Below are 24061 nucleotides of genomic sequence, written 5' to 3'. Positions count from 1 at the left end.
ATGTTTTTGCAATGGGACAGTGATATTTTACGATTGACTCTTTTTTTTTTTTACATACTCCATGTTGTCATCTCAGTGACTGGAAAATTTCACTCAGATGGAAAATACAATTTGAGCAGTACTTTTACCCTGATATGATTGCCCCCCCCCCCCCAAAAAAAAAAAGAAAAGAAAAAAGACAAGAACAACAAAAAGTGCCAAAAACAGAATAATTTTAAATAACTTAAAATGTAACAAATAAATTAATTCAAAATGAACAACACTGTCACTCTTGACACACATTAAAAGTCTCCTTAAGCACACCGGTGCCTTGACAAAATAAAGTTTAAGACATGCACATTAAACCCCAACCTTTCCTGATCTTAAGTGCTGAAATAGCAGGCATATCCATAGAAAAATATGGCAATTTTTAGGACTTCCCTTTACAAAAATACCATTAAAAGTAATGAGACAACTTCCCTGCAGTGAAAATTAGCAGTTGATTAACAGCTTGAGGAGTCTTATATCTTGTTTTGGTTTGTGTATGTTCAACCTGACTTTAATCATTAAGATTATTGCAGGGGATAAATCTGCAGAGGAGAGCCGGGTTAAGATGAAGCTGTAACTTCACCCTCTGGCTACATTCAAGACCCGTGCTGCGTTTTCTCCAACAAAATTGCAGCTGCAAGTTCCTGAGCATCCATCACGTGAGGGTTTCTGGCCATCACCATCCTCACCAGATCTGTAGGGAAGATGCCACACAAGTTAACAAACATCCTCTCTCTGAGATCCTGGTATCGACCCAAGGCAGGGGGCTCCCGGTGTAGGGGCAATGAGGGCAGATGGCTTTTGTGTGAAGTGGTGGATGGAAGGGACAGCTGCGGGGGTGGTGGAAGACTTGATGTTGAAAGGCCATGGGGTGATGAGTGGGCTTGCCTGCCCCAAAGAGGGTGCCGATCCTTCTCATGGACTTCTTGATGGCCCTGGTAGGTAAACAGATCGTAGCAAGGCTTATTGGACTGCTGGTAACGGGGGTCCCAGTTTATCTGATGCTGTGGTTGTTGGTTTATCCCAGCATAGTTTCTTCTGGAATGAAGTGGTGACCCTTGGTACACTCGGGAGTCCTGGAGCCCACCTTCCTGCCAAAGGGAGCCCATCCATTTGTGGCTCAGGGGAGAGCTCTGAGAGTGGGAGTGAGCAGGGGATGTTTGGGGTGGGCATTGCGGACGAGTCGTGAATTCACCTGGGAAACTGCTCAGCAATGGATGCTGAAAGTGGGGAGAGATGTAGGCTGACGGGGTTTTGAAAGGATTTGGAGATGCATGAGGGGTCACCGAAGCTGAAGAGTTTTCCAAGCCGAAACCATGCTGTCTCTGGAGTGCTTGAGGAGTGGGATAGCTATGAGGAGCATGCTGGCCCAGTCCAGGTGGAACACGAATTGGAGAATGGTTGTACTGGCCAGAGCAGTGATGATGGTGATGAGGATGGTGGTGGTGATGGTGGCATTTGGGGCCATCATCTAACAAAGGGTCAGGGGAAAAAGAGTCAGAGCTGACACTTCCTTCACTGCTACAGTCTGATGGCAATGATCCAGCTCGCAGATCAGCTGGGAAGAAGCATTCAGGACTCTGTGGGACTACCAGACTGAGGTTTGAGTAGGCCTTTACCAGGGAACTGCAGCCCAGCTCTGGAGACTTGCATCTGTGGAAAGCATTGGCCTGGCTTGGTCCTGAGGCTCCAGCAACCCTGGTACCAGGGTGCTCCCATCTGTCCAGGTTTCCTGATGAAGGGGGGCCCCCTGGAGCAGGATGCCCTAGAAAGCTGCTGCTACAGCTACTGCTGCTGCTGCTGTTGCTTCCTCTGCGTCCTTCCACTTTGGACTGGACCCGTAGCCTGTCCTCAAGGAGGTCGGTGAAGGAGCTTCGAGGACTGGGGTTTGGCTGTTTTTTTGGAGTGCCCCGACTTCGCTCGGCCTCAGACATTCCTTGACTTTGGCTCTTCATCATCAGGGCATCTTCCAGCATGCCTCTGGAAGCTACTGATGAAATTTTGGCACTGGCACGGAGCTCATCAGCCACAGCACGCTGGGGCTGGCTACCTCTTTCAGGGTGGTAAAACTTGCACTTGTGACCATATGTGCACTTCTTCCCTAAAGGAAGAAACAAAAAAAGTATCTCTTATTAATGTGCTGGAAAGTTAGCTAGTGGATAGTATTTGCATCTTTTTTCTACTCTTGAGGAAAGTCATAATCTCTAGCATAAAAAATAAACATACTGAACATACTCCAGACTCATTATTTCTCCAGCAGCAGTCATAGCAGTTAAAATATTACAGGTTTTTGAAGACTTGTATGACTCCATTGACAGAACAGAAGTGTATATAAATGCATGTTTTACCATATGGACATGGCTGCTTCCTGTGTTCAGGGATCACAGGTCTCTTCCTAAGAAAGTTCTCCAGACTGGGACCATGGCGTCCCAGCGGGTCATCTGGTGGCATGAATCTAAATACACAGTTAATAGATTTAAACCCTTGTTAATCCCAAATTAGGGTTCTTTAACAGGCAGTGTGAATTTCTAACATCAGGGATGTGCTGCAGTGAGAAACCTGAAGACGCTTACGGTCAGTTATTGGATCGGAGATAAAAGATCTTTGTGCCTGCTAGTTTTTTGTTTTTTTTTACAGTGTATTCATATACCAAGTTACTGTGGAAGCTCTACACTTTGTCTAAGCTGAAAACAACAATTTCACATTTACATTTTAGGCATTAGGCTGAGCAACACAACAACAGCCACAAAGCAAAAGGTCTTCTAAGGAGAACACAGGAATAAGTAGATGTTTGGCACCCAAAAAAAATTCCTATGACTATTGATCATTAAGTAATACAAAGACTGGTCTAGCATGTACACAGGGGATTTGATCACTGGAGCAAAAATGAAGAGAAGTAATAAAGATCAAAAGAACAGCGGTGAGGAAATGAAAGTGTCTAAAGTAAGAAAGACATCCTCGGATAATTTCCCAGCAAAATTGCTTTGTGCTTTTACACTAGTGTTTTGGACACACGCTAGATGAAGTCATTACTAATTATTAACCTTTTTAAGTTGAAGCATTTTTTGGACAGGCAAAATGCAACTTAAGGATTTATGTCTGTTTTCTATCATCTTGCAGTTTCTTTTTCCTTCTCTCCAGTAGAATTTGTTCTTCTTCCACATGAGTTACTTACTTGTCATTTACAAATGAGTACATCAGCAGACGCTCATCAATGAATTTCTTCCACTCTGGCTTCTCATTGGCTAGGTCACGGTAATTGTCGTTGGAAACAATTATGCCGTCTGACTCGTACGCCAGTTTGACAATGAAGCGGTCATCATAGCAAACCACACGACGACCCTGCACTCGGCGAGATGGTGTGAAGACCAGGATCTTCTCTTTCTCTAGTTGCCGTAGGATCTCCTGGTCTGAAGAAAGAGAGGGTACACAGTTAAACTTCAAAAAAGGACAAGAGAAAGTTGATAGATGTTCTACTTGATATTGAAGTGGAAGCTGAGCAGAAGATTTAGGCACATTCCTTTGAAAACTACAGCAGCTGTTACCTGTGATGAGAGCATCAGGTCGCGACTGCTCCTTTCTCCAGGCAGGAACAAAAACGGTGATGTCACGGTGACCTCGCTCCAAGAACCAATCTACAGCCAGCTGGATGCCTTGACAGGAGAACACTTCCTTATTCCCATGACTGCAAAAACAGAAAAAAAATGTTTGAAGCATAACCAGTGATGCAAAGGCAAACACAGAGGTTTCCTCTTTAAAAAATATTTTTTAAGAGTCAGATCTCAAAAACCCTGTTAAATCAACAAGTGTAACTTCAGCCAGAACATGGCCTGTATCACAAAGTGAGGCTAGGTTTTGGGCTGAACTTATAACCTATAACTAACCTATATATAACTATGGTAGTCTATGCTGCATGGCTAACCTGACAAGGAGACTCAAGCAAATAATTAAAGTAAATAAAGACTGTGTTTACACGTATAAAAAAAACTTAAATCATCTCCCAGTGCATGATGCACACAGTTCAGACATTTCAAGATCTATCTGAATAAATGATCAAATGGCAACAACAATGTTCTATTTTCTCCATTAGGCCTGATATCTATATTGTACTAAATTAATTTACACACCTGTCAACATTTAGTGCTTTTATGCTTTTCTTTTGTTTTTTTGTATTATTAGCAATGCATTATTCTGTTCCAGTTTTTATTCTTGTTTTTTGCCTTCAATTATTTGGAAATTGTACTGGAAAACCAAGAAGTAAGAGGGCCAGTTGGTGACCTGCACTGTGAGACAAGTCACAGTAATCAGGATAATAATGCACTGCATTAACACAGAGAGCCTAACTAGGCTCTGCATTCAAGTTCAAAATGTGAATTATCAAAGACATTCAACTTTTCAGTCATTTATGAGACACAAAATATTTTGCTATTTAACATCTGTCCCTGTGGTTTTCATTCTCGGCTTAATTTAAGCTGCGGTATGTCGTAAGATATACTTCCTGTTTCTTAAACCACAGTAAAAGTTGATCAACACAAAAACTTCTGGCTAAAACTTACTTCCCAAAACATGCAGAAATAATATCCACACATACAGTCCTATTATGTGATGTCAGTGGGTATGACCCTGTACTTCTTCATTGTTTGTATAGGTTCCCTCCCTTGAAGACATTTTAATTAAGTATGCCATATGCTCATATGGTTGCTAACTTGGCTAGCATAGCTGGTAATAAAGGCCATATAATGTTTGTTTCATTTGACCACTCCAAAAAAGCAGGTATTTTGTACTATTTTGTCATAGCCACTGATTTTACTCATGGAGTGAAGCCATGGCGGACAGCCCAATCGGGAGAACCGGGACATTTCCCAGTGGCCTGAGGGTCGTTTTGCTCTGTGCATTGCACGGTCAATTTAACCAGCAACAATGTAACAGGCAGGAATGACTTCTTCCACCTCACCTGTGAATGACGCTACCTCACAGACACCTTGCTGCTGCACTGCTGCCGCCTATCCTATCATTCTACACCGAGTTTGATTATTGCAATCAATAATAATTAGTATCTATTGTTGATGAGCGTGTAATAGTAGAGTTCAGAAAGCAGTCAGGTGATTTTTGTTTACCCTCGTTTAGAGCCATAGAGAGAGAGAGAGAGAGACTGAAAAACTTCTTCCCTTGACCTAATGTTCTGTTAACTTATTGACATAATCATAAATAAAAATAGACATTTAAATATTTCTGCAGTGACTATAAAGTACTTATGAGCCTCGACTTTGTCCTGTAATAATATGCAATTATTTTTAATTGTAAAAAAGTATATATATATATATATATATATATATATATATATATATATATGGTATATTATACTAAGAAATACGCATAAAATACAATTAATAATAATAACAATAATAATATTTTCATATTTATTGGTCAGTAACACATTTTTGTATTTTGTAATCAGGATAACTTTGCTCTCAGTTGAAAATAGTGGCCAACTAGTGTGGTACTCAACATTGTTGTTCACGTATTGTTTCAGTCTGCCTGTGGGGTGAAGGGATCAGTATAATGTGGCTACATGTATGTGTGAGCCTAAGTGTAAGGCAGAGGAGCATAAACCTGACATTTCCAAAAGCTTCTCTTTCTCACCTCATGGCTACATTGCTCCCGTCCACCACAATGGGCCGAAGGTTTTCTTTGTCCTCCAGCAGCTGGGATGGACACCGCAGGCGACAACTGTCCAGAGAGGAGTTGAAAGAGGAGGAGGAGCAGGCCAAAGAGGATGATAAAGAGGTAGAGGGAGACTGGGAGACAGTCGGACCTCCTTGCTGCTCCATCTCTGTCTTGGTTCCCAGTTTTACCAACTCTCCCAGGATGTCATTGATAAGTGCGTCTGCACCCAGTTTCCTCAGCACCAGCAGCACCAGCTCCTCAGAGTAGCCCAGCTTGAGAGCAAACTCCACCTTGGTGCGGCAGTCTGCAACAGGGTCAGTAGACAGTGATGGTTCTGGCTGTGTGGGTTCTCGCTTTAGGGTCAGGTCCAGCCTGACTGGCTGACAGACTGAGGAGGACTCTTGGTGGTGTAGATGAGGCTGATGTTGATGAGGATTTTGAAATTCAGAGCCAGACCCATTCTGGAATCGTTCATCTTCACTGTCGGACACGGCACTCTCCTCAGAGAAGTTACTGCAACTACTGCTGCTGCTATAGATTGAATGAGTGCTAAAACTAGTGCTGGTGCTACCAGTGCTGTCACTGCTGTTACTCGAGGCACCAGTTCTGACCTGCAGGACTCCTATATTCCCAGCACCTGTTGCAGTGCTCAGGCTGCCCTGCCGCTCAGTGCCTTCCACATGGAGATAGTCCAGATCCAGCTCCAGGCTGAGGATGTGGCCTGTCCCATCCTCCAGATGGTCCTTCAGGCCCATGAAGCCGTCTCATACATCCAGCTCCCCGTCCTCCGTGACCTCCCAAGCACCTAACAGACCCCACCGTTACTGCTGATAGTTAACAGCTCACTGACTGGTCCTGGGAGTGAAACTGGATGGAGACACAAGAAGGTTTCACACAATCACTTAATTCACTATAATTTACCAGATGCATAAACCAGCTTATATATCATTATCGGTAATAAAAAGCCACCCAATAAGTTGAAAGGTTACCAGCTCCACCTGCCTAATTTGCATATTGAGATCTTCCAGCACAACTGAGATAAAAACATTTATTTATACCACACCTTAAACAAAAAGACCCATGATCATGGAAAAACTAAACTGAAAGTGGAGTAAAGGCTTTATGAAGTATAAAGGACACAACAAGCTTTCAAGAGGTAAAAGGGCAAGCTGGAAACTGTAACCTCTATTACCTGCTGCTCCACTTCTACTGATTTGCATTTTAGCAGCAATGAGTTGTCAAAGAAGCAAATTAGACTGGAGGCAAAATACCAGATACCTTAGCCAAGTGATGCTAAACCACTTCACTCTAAGTACATAATTACTGGGAATCATGGCCAAGAATCACACTACACAGACATGCAGGATGAGAACACTGCTTAACACTGGCAATTTGTTTTTACAGAATATATTACTTTGGATTCTCGGCACATAAGTTTTTATTACAGCCGTGTGAGAGAAACACAACATGCTTCAGACCTCCTGGTTAGCTATCTTTGCATGCATTGATATATAACACCTTCATCAGGTACATACTGTATGATGTGCTGCTATTCCTTGGTATGTGATCTGTAGGGTAAAAGCTGTCAGTCTCTTCCTGAGTTATTGTCAAATAATTCATTTGTCTTTGACAAATTACTTTAACTCAAACTTTGCACCCTCCAACTATAGGCTTGAAGCAAGCTGATGTCATCATGAGCAGTAATGTCTGGAGTAAGGTTGTGAACATATTTAATACTGGCTGGTGTACGTTTTTAGTTGTCACCTCAAAACAGGCACATGCACAGACAAACCTGAGGTGGTGCTCAAGCACTGGACCTTTTGGCCTCTGACTAGATGAGCGCTCTTTTAGCAGGACATTTTTTTCTATTTCTTTTTCTAATTTTCTGTTTGAGTTTCTAAATTTCATCCATGGCATCAATTCTTAATTAAAAGCGTGTTGTAATGCATTTAAGGTCCAGTTCTGCAAGATTCACAATCCCCTTCCCCTCCCTTTTTGGCTTGAGCCACCTCAGTTAATGTACCCTAACTCCACTCACTGACCTGCCTTCATTATACAGATAAAGATGGTGTTTGCCCTAAGCCAAACATACTAGGTCCAGACATATTCTAGGCCTAAACCTTGTATCTTTCTTATTGTGTCACACAGCTAACAGCCTCCGCTGGATCCACTTTTATTAGAGGCAGGTCTTTATTTCTATCTCCCTCTGTCTGATGTGTAGAATTGGTCACAGCAGTATTTTAGTACGAAGCCTCATTTTAAGTCACTCCAGTTTGCTGTGTTAAAGGTACTGCATTACAGATGAATACAAAGTCAACACTTCCTTTAATTGTTTAAAAATATTTTTTGATTGTTTTATTGCTGAGCTGCAGTGAGTGTGTTGTCTCACTTTCTCTTGCTCTGTTTCTGCTGTTTGCATGTTATGCAGACCTGCTAGTTTCATTAGCAGTTAGCGATGACTTCTCTCTCTCCCTCCCTCTCTCCTGCTCTCTCTGCTCAGTGTGTCTTATATTTGGTTGTTCCCCTGCCTTCTTTATTAATAATACATGTAAGGAAATACATTTGCAGTAATGTAGGCGAAGCTCAGGGCTGAGTGAACTGGAAGAGCTACTATTTACCTTAGATATTATTAAATTGTGGGAAGTGACAAGAACTCATCAAGATGTAGCTTCAGAAAAAGCAGGTGTGTGGTCAGGCACTGACAGTTACAGTCTGGTGAGGCTCACAGTTGTCATCCATCAAGCATAAACATCATATTCTACTGTTGGTGTCTTTCTGGGAGATTAACCCTTAATTATCATGCACAGAATTGATTTAGCTAATTTACCAATAGCAGAATAATGCGCCCTTCCCCTCAGGACAGAGAATGCACTTGTTGGGGCAATGTTGTAGTTTGGAGGATAGATTGGTTGGTTTATAGACCACATGCAAACAAACCATACGAGTGAAAACCCCTTAAAGCATGCACAGTGTGGTGCACAGTGTTCTTTGTTGTTGCCAGTTCTTGTGATAAATGTAGAAATGGTCAATGCTAAAGCGCATTGTCTCTGTGTAAATCTGTGGAGTATTAAACATTTGCATACATGTATGGGTATCAAAATTAATAATTATGTAAGCACTTTACTTATGTCACATATGTAACTTTATTTTCTATCAATAATTGAGAGTGATGCCCTTTTTTTTTAGCTTGAGCTACTGCCCTGCAAAATGTCTATGCACTGCCCTGCCTCAAAAGCTATCTTGACATACCATCAAGAAAATCAGACAAGCAGACGAGGTTCTTGGTGTTTGAGTGTACACAGTGGTGCACCATCAGGGGGGAAGAAAAACCAGGCAAATATTTGCCCCCTCCCCCCAAGAAATCGAGAAAGGGCCCTGGTTGGCCCCTCAAACTGGCACATTTTGCAATGACAGCTTAAACTTCCCATAAGGGCACGGTGCAGTGCACTGCCACTGCCCCTTTAGAGGGGCCTCTGATGATGGGGATGTGTGTCTCTCCAAGAGAGATGTTGCCTATACAGTGCTTCCCATAGAAAGGATCTACCTTACCAGCCTGCCCAGGTAGACTAAGACCAACCTAAGTAGATAAAATCACTCAGTTTAAATGTAGATAAATCTCATGTTAGAATGTTTTGTTTCATTCTTTTCTAAGTAACTAATTTTTGGCCACACACCTGTTTTGAGTTGTGTGTGCTGCAGTAACTGAGTGGGGACCACAGGCTTCTCCATGTACAGCCTACCAATAGTCTGCATGCATACATGCACATCAGTCACACGCTGCACCACCCACCATCACAAGTCAACTCTCAACCTGTGGGGAACACTAAAACATCGCTGTTGGTTACACATTTACATGTTACTCAGACGTGTGTGTGTGTGTGTGTAGTGTATGTGGTGTTGCTTATTAATAATTGCAATAAATGGTTATGTCAATTAATTTTTTAACTGAACTGACTGAGTGTGTGTGGACAAATGGTTTTACCTTTTTATGTGCATTGAAAAGCAGATTTCTGTAGGTGCGGCTAATTGTAATTGTAATTGTGTTTTAAGTGTTTGAAGGGGGGGGGGGTCCTAGCAAAGAGTGGGTGATTTTAGTAAAGTTACAGCATAATTCAATTCAATTTCATATTTTATTACATATTTAATAGCCACATATTTTACGTGGCTATTTAGAGGTAAGAAACTGTGATCTTTTCAAAACAGTCTTCCACCGCTTGATGCGTGGTTTTATATTTATTTATGATGTGTGTTTTATGTTGTGTGTTTGTATTTATGACGTGTTTGTATTTAGTTTTTTTAGTTTAGTTAATTTGTTGGTTTATACCTTTTAACTTAACTAAGCTTTTATAATTTCATTGTACTGGTAAAATTACAATAAAGGGCTTTCTATTCTATTCTATTCTATTCTATCCCTTCTTATAACTAGAAAGGCACTCAGTAGAGGACATACCTCCGTCAGGGCTACACAATCCTACACATGTCTGTCAGATCTGGATTATTATCTGGATTTCCACCAATGCCATAAATATGTCTGATTTTTTTTACATCAAGATCCAAACATTATTTCCTGAGAAATTGATGAAAATGTTGAAAAATGCCCTATCTCACAATGTTAAGGAACCTGTTTAAACATTCTTGGATCTGTTCCTTTAACTGGAAATTTGTATTCTTCCCTGGCCCATCCCCATCCCTCCACCAAGTTTAGTGTGAATCAGTTCAGTACTTTGTGTTATCCTGCTGACAAGTAATCAATCAAACTGACAAGGGTGAAAATATGACCCCCCTGGTGGAGGTAACTATGCAATAATACCGTAACTTTTACAAAAAAGACAAAGATGTGCAGTGTCACTGATGCCACATATGCCAGATGATGTTAAGTACCATACATTTACAGAGCCTCAGCACTAGCTGCTGTCCTACCACAGCAGTTTCCCTTAAAAATTCACACTCAAAATAAAGTTGAAATTCATGCTCATGAAATTAAACCACAGTCTTTAAAGCTTAAAACAATAAGGTCAAGGCAAAGGTGTAGTTTCCCTCTATAGCTGCAATTTGAAAGAACTTCTGAAAGCCCCTTTTTCCTCTCTGAGTGGGACCTGCTGACCTTGTGGGGGTCTGAAACAAAGAGCAATCTGTTTGGATGGGAAATTGCTTAGTGACCCTTTATAAAAAACAACATGTGTTCCATTGCTCACTCATCTCCACTGTATTAAGGACACACATATGCACACATAGCCTGCATTACAACACAGTCAGTAAAATAACCATACTTACAAAGGCTTCCTTGAAGGTTCTTAATCCTCAGATCTAGTTTCGATTTTGTTAGTTTGATGCATAATTTTCCCTCAGTACAAAAATCAGGGCATTTTGTTCATTGTTTGGCAGATTATCAAAAATGTGAACAATGAGCGAGCTCATTCTTTCAGTTGCTCTACTTGCAAACACAAAAGCTCATTCTTTAAGAGGGCGGTGTGAGAAGGAATTGACGGTCAAAGATCAGTCATACGGTAACTGAATTCAATATAGCACCTGTGGCCACTAATATGATATGGACAGAGTGGCTGTGGGCTTGCTTGGGTTGTTTTTGACACCAGTTCACACCACAAACAAATCAGCATCAGTGTATTTGTGTGTAAGGTTGTTTATCTGTGGAAATACCCATAAAGGGTACTTCCAAAACATCAAACTGCTCCTGGACTGTAAAAAAACTATTTCTCAAATGTTTCCGCTATTTACAGGTTTGGTGTTTGTTCTTTAAACTTTGCTCCTGCGTGTCACTGTACCCTGCCAGAAGGTGTGTTTCCATTAACCTGCTTAATGCGCAATTTGAAATTGCGAACTTAAAAACAAGTAATGGAAACACATGAATTTTGTAAAAACTGTCAAGTGTTGCAAAAAAAAATGTATATGCTCGCATGAGGTGGTTTTTCAGACAAAGCAATATTTCGTAGACTTGAAATGGAAACACTTTTTTCACATTCAAGCTGTGGCACCTGCTGTATCATTCCCCAACGAGCCAGCTCCAACCGAGAGGCAGGTTACTGGAAATCTGTCGTCACGTTTAATTGGAACGATATCGCGAGAGGAGAAAACCCAGCTTTATTTGCATAATATCATTCAGTGGAAACACAGACCATTCGACTTTTCTAAAAAATTGCTTCTATTTTGCTCAAATCTGCAAAGGAAACCTGGTTTGTGAAAGCATTATAAGGTCCCTGCTGCTCTGGACAAAGTGGAAACCTCTCAGATTCAGTCACAGTGGCAGTGCGAGGCCTCAGAAGCAAAACAAAAACTGTACAACATTTATGTGAAGCAGCAGGAAGTAAAGTGAGACCATGTAACTTTGCTGAAGAGGGGCACAAATGGCAACGATTTGAGAAAGATGCACCATATGTTCCTTAACTTTTTTGGTGATTCAATTGAAAGAGTTGCTTTAAAGATACCGTCTTTATTTCTGACTTGGCTCAGAGCCAGAGGGAGCAAACAGCAGACATGTCTCGTAAAGGAAAGAATTATACAGTGGTTGAAGCGAAATGTCAGTTACATGTTACCATTGAAAACTTGCTCCACACAGTTTGTTTTTTTATTGCTTAGGATTTCAACTTTTAAATTTGAGGAAGAGGAAACTCCACAGTCTAACTTTAGATTAAGAATAAAAAAGTACCTGGACATTAAATGTCTTTAAATATACATCAAGTTCAGCACATATTTCATTAGAATGCTTAATAATTATATTCTGTAGAGTTGTTTTAAGTCTCTGCCCATCAGTTCAAAAGAGTTCATTTTGAAACACTGTATGCATGCATATGTGTGGCTATATTTTAGGGACAGTTGTAATGAGAGGTCTCTTGGATCTTGGACTAAAGCACCGCAAAGCAGGGGCCTCTTAATGTCCTGACCCCTCATGTCTAAGCTGCCGCACCACTGTTTGTCACCCTGAATGCCACAAGAGAGCTGGAATAATTTAGTCCACCCTCCACAAAAGAGGCACAAAAGGAAAGACCGAGAGGGAGTGTGTGTGTGTGTGTATCAGTGGGTGGGGGGAAGAAGTGTGTCTGGCTTGCTGTCCTTCAACAATGCAGCTGCCACCCAATCTGTCCCTCTGTGACGGGAGTATTGTTCTCTCGGCCTGAGCAGCGTGCACAGACGGAGGCTGGGGGATTTTTAAACCCATTCACTCCCACCAACACACACACACGCACACACACATACACACACACACACACACACACGATGCCTGGTAATGCAGCAGTCACAGCAGCCTCAGTCACAGGTTACCAGACAATCTTTGAGGAGTCAGCAGAAACATGACAGTGAAACAGCAAGTGTAAATGACCCACTCAGGGGCAGGGAAGTACTATATGTATGATCATTGCGGTCTGATTTTAGGATTTGGCTTTTACTACCCCACTGTGACTGAGATTTACAAAAAACTAACAAGGTAAAACAAAAACCATTCCCAGAGTATCAGCGCTCCAGGCACAATCCTGTGGTGGTGAAGGAAACTCAAAAACTGGAGAAAAAGAGATTTAGTCACACATGAAATGACTAAATCTCATTTTGGAAAACAAGACCCACATTACAGAAGTACTATTGCATTAAGATGCTCTCTGTTTTTGATCAGATGAGTTATTCATTTCAAGCAAACTTTGTTTTCTGACAAGTTGATAAAACGTTTGCAAAGATCCATTTTTTTATGATACATCCCTAAAATATCTAATATCAATTATCAATATTTAATATACTATAGAAAGACCATCACAATAGTTAAGTAACATTGTCTGTGTATTTTCTATTCACAGGTCTTTCAGCAGCAAATAACACATGAATAAATATGTGGAAATATTTAGAAAATTACAGTAAAAATCTGGAGCATTAAACATTTTATTTGTGAAGAATATAGATGTAAAATCTATCAAAATTATCAATAGCAATTTTGTATGATCAACAATCAGTGAAATTAATAATAATGAATTAATAATACAATAATCTACGAGCTGCGAAACTATTGGTTCTTATACTTCAGAATATTAATTATGAAACATTTTATAACTATTTTCTACTATTGACAGATTACAGATTACTTCAGTAAAACACTGACATTAACGCAGAGAATAAGCTCTGTGAAATGAACCGTGGTCTATTTGAAGAGAAAACAGATCAGTCTCTTTGGTTCAGACCTGGATTTACATGCTGCAGAAAAAATATTCAGCACCAACAAGATTCATTCAGATTAACTGTAAGCAGTAAGGTACAGCTGCACAGGAACAGTTTACACACCGTTTAGGTATTTTTATGAATATGAATTTGGGCAGATTCTGCAACACACACTGTTGATATTTCAATATAAAATACCACGGATGGACATAACAAGCCCCCAGTCACTGTTTTATGGTTTTCTCTCTGCATCAAAGCTACAAATCCACCACAATATTGAACTGTGACATTTTCTCCTCACTATTCTGAACTGACAAACCTTTTCTGTATCATATGAATTTGCAATGAATTCTGATTTGTGAATTACAGGCTTAATGTAACATTTTCGATTTGTTTTGATGTTCTGAAAAAAATCTCTACACCTCAATGATGTTAAAGGATAATAATGATTCTTTTATCAGTTCCTTTGGTTGATAATTCAGACTCTGGGAACCATCTTAATAAAAAATGTGAGTTTTCCACTCAAAACACATTATACAGAAAGAATAACTCATTTCCCAAATAACTTCTGTAGGTGTGTGTATGTTCAGAGGGAGGAGGGGCCTGAGTCCTTCCATAGTGAGCAGATGCTGCAGCCTCCACCTCAGTGACCCAGCCTGCCTGCACTGCCTCTGCACTGTCTATCTCTGTATGTGTCATGATCCAGGGTTAGCTCCCTTGGGGCTGTATGGAGAGATGAGCTCCCCCGAGGCCAGACCGGGGGACCGGTCCCCCAGGGCTGCCGAACGGCTGCCATTTGCTGGCTGAGCCCAGCAGTGAACCAGTCTGCCACACCAGTGACCGGCTGGGAGGGGGACAAAAGGGGTGTAGAGGGAGGGGGTGGGGGTATATATATGGGCAGTGGGGGCAACAGATGCCTGCTGAAGCCACAGGGGACCCCCGTGAAAGCATCCTCCTCCTCCTCCCTCCACTACGGCTTTCCTGCAACTGGTGGTGTCCAGCTTCGTCCTCAGTGATACATATCACCACTTTCTGTCAAGTGACCTTTTAGGGAGGGGCTGTGGGTGGCTCTCACTTTCACCCTGAGCTGTGCAGACTCTCAGTTGGTTATGTCTGGTTCTGCCTCATTGGTGTAACTAAACCCCAGGTCAGACATGTCACAGGCCATAATATGTGGGCACACAGTGGTGAGAACTGAATCACTGATCATCACCGGTCCCACTCCCATACACAGTATTCTCTAATACATTCTCTTTGCTGGGATGAAGTTTGGGATGAATTAAACTGGAGTGAAATTTAATGGCTCCTGGTACTGTGGGGGAACCCCAAGGAATCCCCCTCACAAAGACTTTCACTCTCAATTTCACTTGTGAACACAGTTAATACTGTATATGTACACTAAAACCTTCCAAGGTGAAGATTACATCCCTAAAAATCACACTAGGGAAATATTACACATTGTCTGTCTAGAAATAAAACAATTTGAGTGTTGTGTTAATAAATCAACTTTCAATATGTAAAACATTTGAGCTACAGACAAAGAAACACAATCATCACAAATTTGGAAGTTGAAGTGTTTTTGTCTGAATGACTCATGAACATTATGTTTGCACCTGCAGGTTGTTGCTGCTGTTAAACTGTTACTGTGAGATGAGTACAGACAATGCGGTAAATGAGATTTTGAGCTAAAAAAAAAAGATCTACAAACACAATAAACATGCAAAATGTAGGCTACCCCAAGCCAAATGCACAGAAAAAAGAAAAGAAGAGCACTTACCACACAGCTGCAAGAGAAACAGCAGGACAGCAAAACAGAGATAAGGCAAAAACTCCTACAATTTCTCTCCTGAAACGCTGCCTGTGGTCATTCCAACAGAGAAACACACGGTAAGAAAAACTTCAAGGGGAATTTTCCAGTGATGGTTCTGATAAAGTAAGCCTGGATGTATGACAAAAAAATCCTTCTTAAAGCACAAAAACATGAAGTCAAATTTTTGTATCCACTAGAGAAAAGGTAAAGCTGTCAATCCAACTGGGGCTGAGCAAGATGAGTTTCCTGGTTGAGTTTAGCAGCAATCCTATGAGATCAGCCTTCAAGTTCTCATTTTTGGTTGAGAAGCAGAGTGCAGTGTCCTGAAGCTGCAGGTTTGGTGGTGTGACTGACAACAGATGGAGTGTAAGGCATCTACCATCCCCTCCTCACACTGAGTCTGCTCATGGACCAATACGAGCGCAGAGATCTGACCACAGACACACACGTCTCACTTTCCTGTCTTCACCAAAGCTGATTCTGTACACAAACCAATCACACATCTCTCCACCAACAAAAAGGGACACTAAGATAAGCTAGGATAACTCCACCCCCTCCACCCCCCACCCCCTCAGCCAAAACCTCACACACACACACACACACACACACACACACACACACACACACACACACACACACACACATTCACCATCGCCAGCCCATCCGCCGGCTTGAGCCATGAATGGACGAGAAGGCGTGAGCTGACAATGGTGGGGAGAGGGACACAAAGGAGGGCCCTCGGCGGGCAGCTGCACACAGACACACCATGCTTAGGGCCATTACACACACACACACGCGCACACACACACACACACATAGAAATACAGATACATGAGGAGAAAGAGCAAGTGAAAAAAAAACACAGAACCCAGAACTGAGCCCTGTGGAACACCTGGCCTGTTGGGGACGGCTGCCGCCTTCGACCTCTTTGTTTCATGGGTGGGGGATTGGTTTGACTCAGACAATGAGACGAATTATGTTAAAAGTAGTGTGTGCTCCCAAAATGGGTGTTAGGAATGTAAGTGCCTGTGTGTGTGTGTGTGTGTGTGTGTCTGACTGACAGAAAGTTAGCAGGTGGGGAAGGAAGCTGTGAAGGGAAAAAGCCTTCAAACTAACAAGAGGCAGAAAAGGAAACGAGTAGGAAAAGACAGAAAAAGAGGGAAAGAGAAGGAGTAGGACCTCATTGTTTGGACACGGCCCTGACAAACTCTTCAAAGGCCCCAGATTGTGAGGAGGGGTATTACTTTTAGGCTCAGAGGAGATTAGAAACAAAGACTGGCTGCCTGTCAGGCTGAGCTTAAACAGTTCCAGTTACTAGGCCATTTCATCTTGAGAATGGAGGGGGTTTATTATTTTTTCCAATAGTGACAATGGAACAAAACATGATTTACCAGTCAACAGAGAACAGTGCAGAACAAGTGTGATAATATACCAAAATAACCTGTCAAGCAGAAACTGAACCCCTGTCTAATTATGTGTAACTAATTAGTGCAAATGCCCAAATTTAATAGATTAAAGTAAATCATAGAGCATTATTTTTACTAAAGGGGAGATGTTTTTTCCACCATTTCAGAGCAAAGGATTAAAATCTTAAATCTATTTGAGCTGTTCGGTAAAGTCAGCATGACACCATGTTGACAATCACAATGATCATTACAGTCATCGCAATCCATTCAGTAAAAAATATCAACTTCATGGTGGTAGAAGAAAGTCAGAGAATCACCAGAATCAGCAGGATTTATCCTCTGGGAACCATGAATGTCTGTACAAAAAGCCAACTTTGTCTCTGAAGCAAGTGGCAGCCCACCGTGATGTCACCCACTGGTTTGTGAACAGCTGTTTTGAAGCTTCGAGTCAGAAGTAGGGACATTTTCCCATAGACTTCAATATTATCAGGCTTATTTTTGCGACCAGTGGAGTCGCCGCCTGATGGATTTTAGATGGGATGCAAGTTTAACGCACTTCCACATAAGCTTAACTTTCAGACCCGGAGTGTATGTCCATTTTTATGTACAGTCTCTGAAGCCTGAAAACCCATGTTTGAGGAACATGGTGGGGGAGGGTTAGGGTTAGGCTGAGGAGAGTGTTTCCTGCCTCAGTCCATCACCTGCACTCTCCTGTCTACACACCTGCTTCCCATTAGTCATCAAACCCAGTATATAACCACTCCTCCGCCTTAAGTCCCTGCTCCCTTCAGTTTTATCTGCCTATCAGACCAGCTCCCTGTCTTTATACTTTGCATGAGTGAAGACTGTTTTTGCAACTTCAACCCCTGCCTCAAGCCTCCTTTGGCAGACACACCAGCTGAAACAAATATTGTCACTTTGTCAATGTCAACTTTGGAGAGGGTTCCTGATTTAGTGCGGTCACACACCAAACTTAAAAAATATCCACACAGAAAATAACAAAAACCTTACATCATCTGCTCTAGCTCGACACCAAAACCAGCCCTCACCTGACACTAGTGACTAACCGTCTGCTCAGGTCAGTCAGCCCTCTTAATCCCATACATTCCAAATACACACAATAATTTAGTATGCAAACATTAGTATTTTGATTAATTTTTTTGGTTTAACGATCAAGTTTGCATTTTTTTTTTTTTTTTGTCATTTCAACTACATTTATTTATTCAGGACAGCAGACTCTAACTGATAACACATCACATAATATAGAGCACAAACAAATATTAAGTATATGGGTGAATCACAAACCACCTGCAATAAAAGATCTGAGTGTGCCAGGTGCACAGAATCAACAAACTATTTTGTGTATTTATTACACACGTTAATCAGTTTTATTCTTGAATATGAGATCAACACCCTTTCACTTCTCTAATTACACCAACTGATTCTAACAACTTTGGCAACCAGCACTGATGGTTTGCCGCTAGCATGACAAACCTGGCGCAGGCCTTTGGAAAAAAAACAACAAACTGGCATCTTTAATTTTCAAATCAAATCTACCGTATTTTCCGGACTATAAGGCGCACTTAAAAGCCTTTAATTTTCTCAAAAAACGACAGTGCGCCTTATAATCCGGAGCGCCTTATATATGGATTCATTCTGGTTGTGCTGACTGACCTCGAAGTGATTGTGTGTGGTACACGGCGCTCACGGCGCTCTGTCAAAATGTTTCAGTATGACTTTGGTAAACTACAAAGCCGCACCGCTTGCAGCATTACGGCTATCATAGTCAGGAGCGTCGCGGAGTAATACATACTGTGCTTCACCATAATATTACGGTGTGTGTGTATAAGGACCTATAAGGAGTTACTGTGAATACGCTAACGTTTGATTTAGCGGTATCAGACTGTGGTTTTTTTTTATGTGTTACAACTGAACAAGGTTGGGAGTTACTGTGAATACGCTCATTAACGTTTGAACAATGTTGAGAGTTATTGTGAACGCGTTTAATAAAGTTTGACTGACTTATCTGACTGTTTTGTTTCGCTTCATGCACCTTATAGTCCGGTGCGCTTTATATATGAAAAAAGTTTGAAAATAGACCATTTATTGACAGTGCGCCTTATAATCCAGTGCGCCCTATAGTGCGGAAAATACGGTAAGTTTATGACATAAAAAAGCAGCCAAGCTTCCTCTGGAAAGCCCAGGTCAGAACGTGCAAATCTGCTCGGTATAGTTCCCATTTCAGTGTTCAATTCAATTTTCAATTCAATTTTATTTGTATAGCGCCAAATCATAATATACATTATCTCAAGGCACTTTACAGGGTAAAGAGAAAAGCCCAACAGTTCCCACAAAGAGCAAGCGCTTGGCGACAGGAGGGAGGAAAAACTCCCTTTTAACAGGAAGAAACCTCCAACAGAACCGGGCTCAGGGTGGGCGGCCGTCTGCCTCGACCGGTTGGTGTTAGTGTGTGCATGAATCTCAACAGGTTCATTCAAAGTTATTAGAGAAAGTGCCATTGATATTGCATAATGCAAATTCACCTCGATGGGAGAAAGTTTCTGTTTGGCTTTAACCACGTGAGTTGTCAAAGACCTGTTCTGGGTCAGTTTACAAAACACGCCTACACAGTGATCGACAGTCATCACTCTGATTGTACTCTCTGATTACAAGGAGGCATTAAATTGGCTGCAAGTGGTTTTAAGTTTGTGAAAGTTACAGACAACACCGATATTTTAGACTGATGCTTCATAGCTGATTTTTGTGCTGGTGTCTATATCCAAAATCTGAAACGTTTAAAATGTTAAATCCTAAAATAATTTCACCAGGATGGAAATGCCTCAGTAACTGTGTAAAAATAGCAACTCATCAGGGAATTAAAATCATTTTATGCTTATCATCCCATCACTTCTAGCCATCAGTGGGGTAACCTGAGTACGCACAAAAACATAAACCAACCACTCAACATTTAGGTGAGTGTGTGTATATATAACACATAAATGTACACACAAAGAGGACATTTTGTCATATTAGAAGCAGACAACACTTCTCCCCTTAACCATCAGTTATATGTGGAGGAAATCACATGCATTTGAAAATTCTGTCAGTGTTTTTCCTTCTTTTAAAATCAGACCTGAGTTTCGGTGCAACCCAGCAGCATGATTTTAACTTGAACTGATCATCCATCCATCCATCCATCCATCCATCCATCCATCCATTTTCTATACCGCTTTTCTGAAGCGGGTTGCGGGGGGCTGGAGCCAATCCCAGCTGACATTGGGTGAGGGCGAGGTACACCCTGGATGGGTTGCCAGTCTATAACAGAGCTGACACAGTACCCGGAGGGAACCCACGCAGACACGGGGAGAACATGCAAACTCAAAAAAAAAGGCCCCAGGCCCAGGGTTCGAACCCAGAACCTTCTTGCTGTGAGGCGACAGTGTTCACCACTGATCATTTAAGGTTTTAATGCTGAGTCTTTCCTCTGATTGATTTCACTATATTGTCAGAGTTTTTCTGAAATTTGTCCTGCATCAGAAGGAGTACAGTGCCAGTAAAGTCCCATATGAATAAACCCTATGTAATAATTTCTAGTTCAGTTAAATTCTTAGGCTCAGTTACACTTTTTTAAGATGCATATTAACTCATTAGGTGAACTTCATTAATATAAAACATTTCTCTCACAGGGAAGCCAAGCATTAAGAGTTTACAAGACAAAGACTGACTTAAACAAACACTACAAAACAAACTAATTAAAACCTAAGAATACAAACTGTGCAACAGAGATTAGCTTCAGGCAGCTTTTTACACTGTTAAGGAAGCTTCATAGTAAAAGCACATTATATCTTGTCATGTATCATTCCACTGTGGGTGGAAGTCACTGTAAACTTGAAAAGAAAGGAAGCTGTCAAAGTATAGGTATTACAAAAATCCCATCAGTGAAACAGTTCATTTATCACATTACAGTCATTTCATTACTGATTTTCCTCTCGAGCCTCTGTCACCCTCCCCTGCCCCCGCTCCTCTCTGACTCACAGTGACTCCTTAATTGGGGTTCAGCTGACCGGTTTTCCCCTCAGGGAGCAGGAGCCATGTGGACCATCTGCTTCTAGTCGCAGGATGAACAGGTGTCCTGCTCCCCACCGCCTGCCTGCACCTCACCAAGCCTCTCGAACGCAGCCCAGCCCAGCACAGCACAGCGCTGCACTGCACAGTGTAGCTGCTGTTTACACAAGATAAATCTGAGTCATTCTGTTTGACCTGTGTGGCATTTCTGCCGCAAACAAAAGAGGAAACATATGGAAATACCATCTAATCTGACAGAATGATCACAGCCCTGAAGCAAAGAGTGAGTTTAACTCTTTGTTTGACCAATGTATCTGTTTTCTAAAAGGTATCCATGCACCATTAATAAGCTTCTCTTACATCTGCAAACCTATATAATCCACAATTATCCAACTTAAGTTTGTACAGTTTTTTGTCAAAATATTTCTTCATTTTATGTGTTTTATACAACAAACTAAGTTATAAATTAACTGATAAATCAATTTAGATTCTCATGACTGGCATGTGTTTTGAATGGGAGGAAACTGGAGCAAAAGCACGAGAAGAACATATGAACTCCAACACAGAAAGACCTCATCCAGTTCATAGACTTTAACTCAGGACTGTCTGTAAGTTAAGATTGAAAGCATATCAAAGGAAGGAATAAAAATGTTTGCGTTGGATTTGCAGTGGAGAGGAAGAGGATGAGAAGAAGATGGAGACTGTAAAAGTTAAATGATTCTTTCCCTAGCTGTTTTCTCTTCTGTTGGCCTCAGGTCTTTCTTGCTACCTGATTTAAATGTTATATATGCAGCAGCTACAACATTAACCACGACTTAATGCTTCTCTCTGTCTGAGCTCGTAGCTGATGAATTGCTGATGACCTGTTCTTGTTAAGTTCCCTCTTCAACATTTTATCTGAATCTGAACCGCTCAGCTCATTCAGGACGACTGTCATCATGAGCAGTGCTGTCCAGAGTGGGACAACATAGATCAAATAACAACTTCCTCCCCAACACTCATGTTTCAAAGCAGATTGCTCCAGAAGATAACGGGCTTGATTACAGTGAAAGTCCAGTGCAACTCATTTTACCCTGATAGAGGAGGAAAAAGGAAGCGAAAGAGGACAGAAGAAAGAGTAGGGGTGAAGATAATCCCGGCAGAAGGAACAGCAGGAGCAGAGGCTGCAGCCGCTCGTCCTTCAGCCCACTGGACAAACACTGACCAAGGCAGCAGGGATTACTGCAGCCCCTTAACAAGGCCTGAGAGGTGGATACAGGGAGAAGAAGAGGTTGTCCAGCTGGTATCATCCGCACACACTTTACAGGCATAATGCTATACTAACACCCCCCACACATGCTCCTACCTATGAAGAGGGAAGCCAAACAAACCAGACCGGACCACATGGTGTGTGTGTGTGTGCTTGTGTGTAGAGGGGGATGGGACAGGGTCATCAGACTTTGAAGGCACAAAAGGTTGGCCTTAGGCCCAGTGCCCTCTGGGTCACTGAAGGAGGCAAGGAGGCAGCATGAAAACATGTGCGCACACACACACACACGTACCACCTGCTGTTCGCCCAGGCTCGTGTTTGGTGTAATGAAGATGGAGTGATTCAGCAGCCACACAAAGCAAGACACATTGCTGGGATTTACCACATAGCTCAGGCCAATAAAACCGCTACAGAAACCTGGTCAGCATCTTTGGAACTGTAGTTTCAAAGAGGAATGTAGGGCTGAAACTAGGGCTACACAATATGAAAAAATCATACCGCGATTATTTTGGCAGATATTGCGATTGTGATATGAGTCACGAGTTTCAGTTGGAGTGATTGTTTTCTCATTTTCACAGAAAATTTTCAAAAATGACGATGATGTGATTTTTGTTGGGGCTTCTACTAAACAAGTATGTTCCTTTACACCTGGAGAACATGATCTGTAGGCCAGAGTGTCTCTGTAGCACCACAACACTCATGGTGCTAACAACACACCTATGGTGCTAACAGTGCACAACAATGTTGTGACACATTTTTACCTTTCTCAACAAAATTGCAATTTGAATATTTGAATACAGCACTTGGCTATTTTGCGATCTGGATAATAATTTGATTAATTTTGCAGCCCAATCTGAAACTAAGGGTCATTTTCATCAGCAGTTAGTGTGTCTCAATTCACCATAACATCTTCAAATTGCTTGTTTTTTCTGACTATGACTCACTTTCTGTGTCTGTGAGTGTGCGAGGGTCAGCTGGCATCCAAATGATGTGAATTTCGTCACTGAAGGGTGTATGTGAAGCTGTGTTTGTTGTGACTGCCTCACGATGCTACAAGGGCACAAAATGCACATGTGTCCTCAAAGCGGACTAGACTAGAAAGTAGTATAAGAACAACTACATGTAAGGGAGTGTAACTGAGCCTTAAAGCCAAAAATATCACAGATATTCAACTTGTTATCATATATCAGAGAAAAGCAGCAAATTGTCACATTTGATTTTCTGGCACATGCAAAATGTGTGATATTTGATAAATAAATAATTAATCGAACAGGTCCAGTGAATTCTTATCATGAGTTTGAACTGAAAATCACTGCGCCAGTCAACACGCACAAACTTCCACCATGTTTTTGCCAGCACAGTATCACACAACATGATGCACACTTGGGAATATGAAGAAATACTTTCAGACGTGTTTCAGAGAAAAATAAACTCTGCTGCGACCTACACTGTTCTGTCTCCCTCTGCCAGCTCTGTTTGAAGAGATACTAAAAGATTACTAAAAAGAATATAAAATCAACCCTAATGTTCCAGCTGCTGGGATTGTTGGAGCATAAGAAGTTTGTTCAAGAGAGAGAACATCAGGACCTTATCATCAGTTCCCACAGAGTCAGGAGAAACTGGGACTTTTCAGACAATGACAAACCAGGAAGGCAAAGCACTGTTTAGTCATGGAGCTGT

General features: G+C 41.5%; 1 protein-coding gene across 2 annotated transcripts in view; it reads right to left on the bottom strand.

Moving 5' to 3' along the window:
* Window positions 1-203: 203 nt before the first annotated feature.
* Window positions 204-24061, bottom strand: part of LOC139623264 (probable ribonuclease ZC3H12C) — a 28081-nt gene continuing 4223 nt past the window's right edge. The window contains exons 2-6 of one of the 2 annotated variants that reach the window (XM_071481355.1): window positions 5671-6561; window positions 3573-3712; window positions 3203-3437; window positions 2376-2482; window positions 204-2128 (exon numbers count right to left, since the gene is read on the bottom strand). In XM_071481355.1, coding sequence (XP_071337456.1) covers window positions 624-2128; window positions 2376-2482; window positions 3203-3437; window positions 3573-3712; window positions 5671-6449 — 2766 coding nt within the window. In that variant the 5' untranslated portion in view covers window positions 6450-6561 and the 3' untranslated portion in view covers window positions 204-623. Of the gene's footprint in view, window positions 2129-2375; window positions 2483-3202; window positions 3438-3572; window positions 3713-5670; window positions 6752-24061 lie in introns of those variants that run through there. The other variant, XM_071481363.1, reaches the window with a different exon arrangement.

The sequence above is a fragment of the Trachinotus anak genome, unplaced genomic scaffold (genome assembly GCF_046630095.1).
Source record: "Trachinotus anak isolate AG129_WGS33_773 ecotype Australia unplaced genomic scaffold, CSIRO_AGI_Tana_v1 ptg000001l, whole genome shotgun sequence".
NCBI lineage: Eukaryota > Metazoa > Chordata > Actinopteri > Carangiformes > Carangidae > Trachinotus > Trachinotus anak.
The sequence above is the reverse complement of the archived record's forward strand: the minus strand, read 5'-3'. Positions and strand labels throughout refer to the sequence as shown.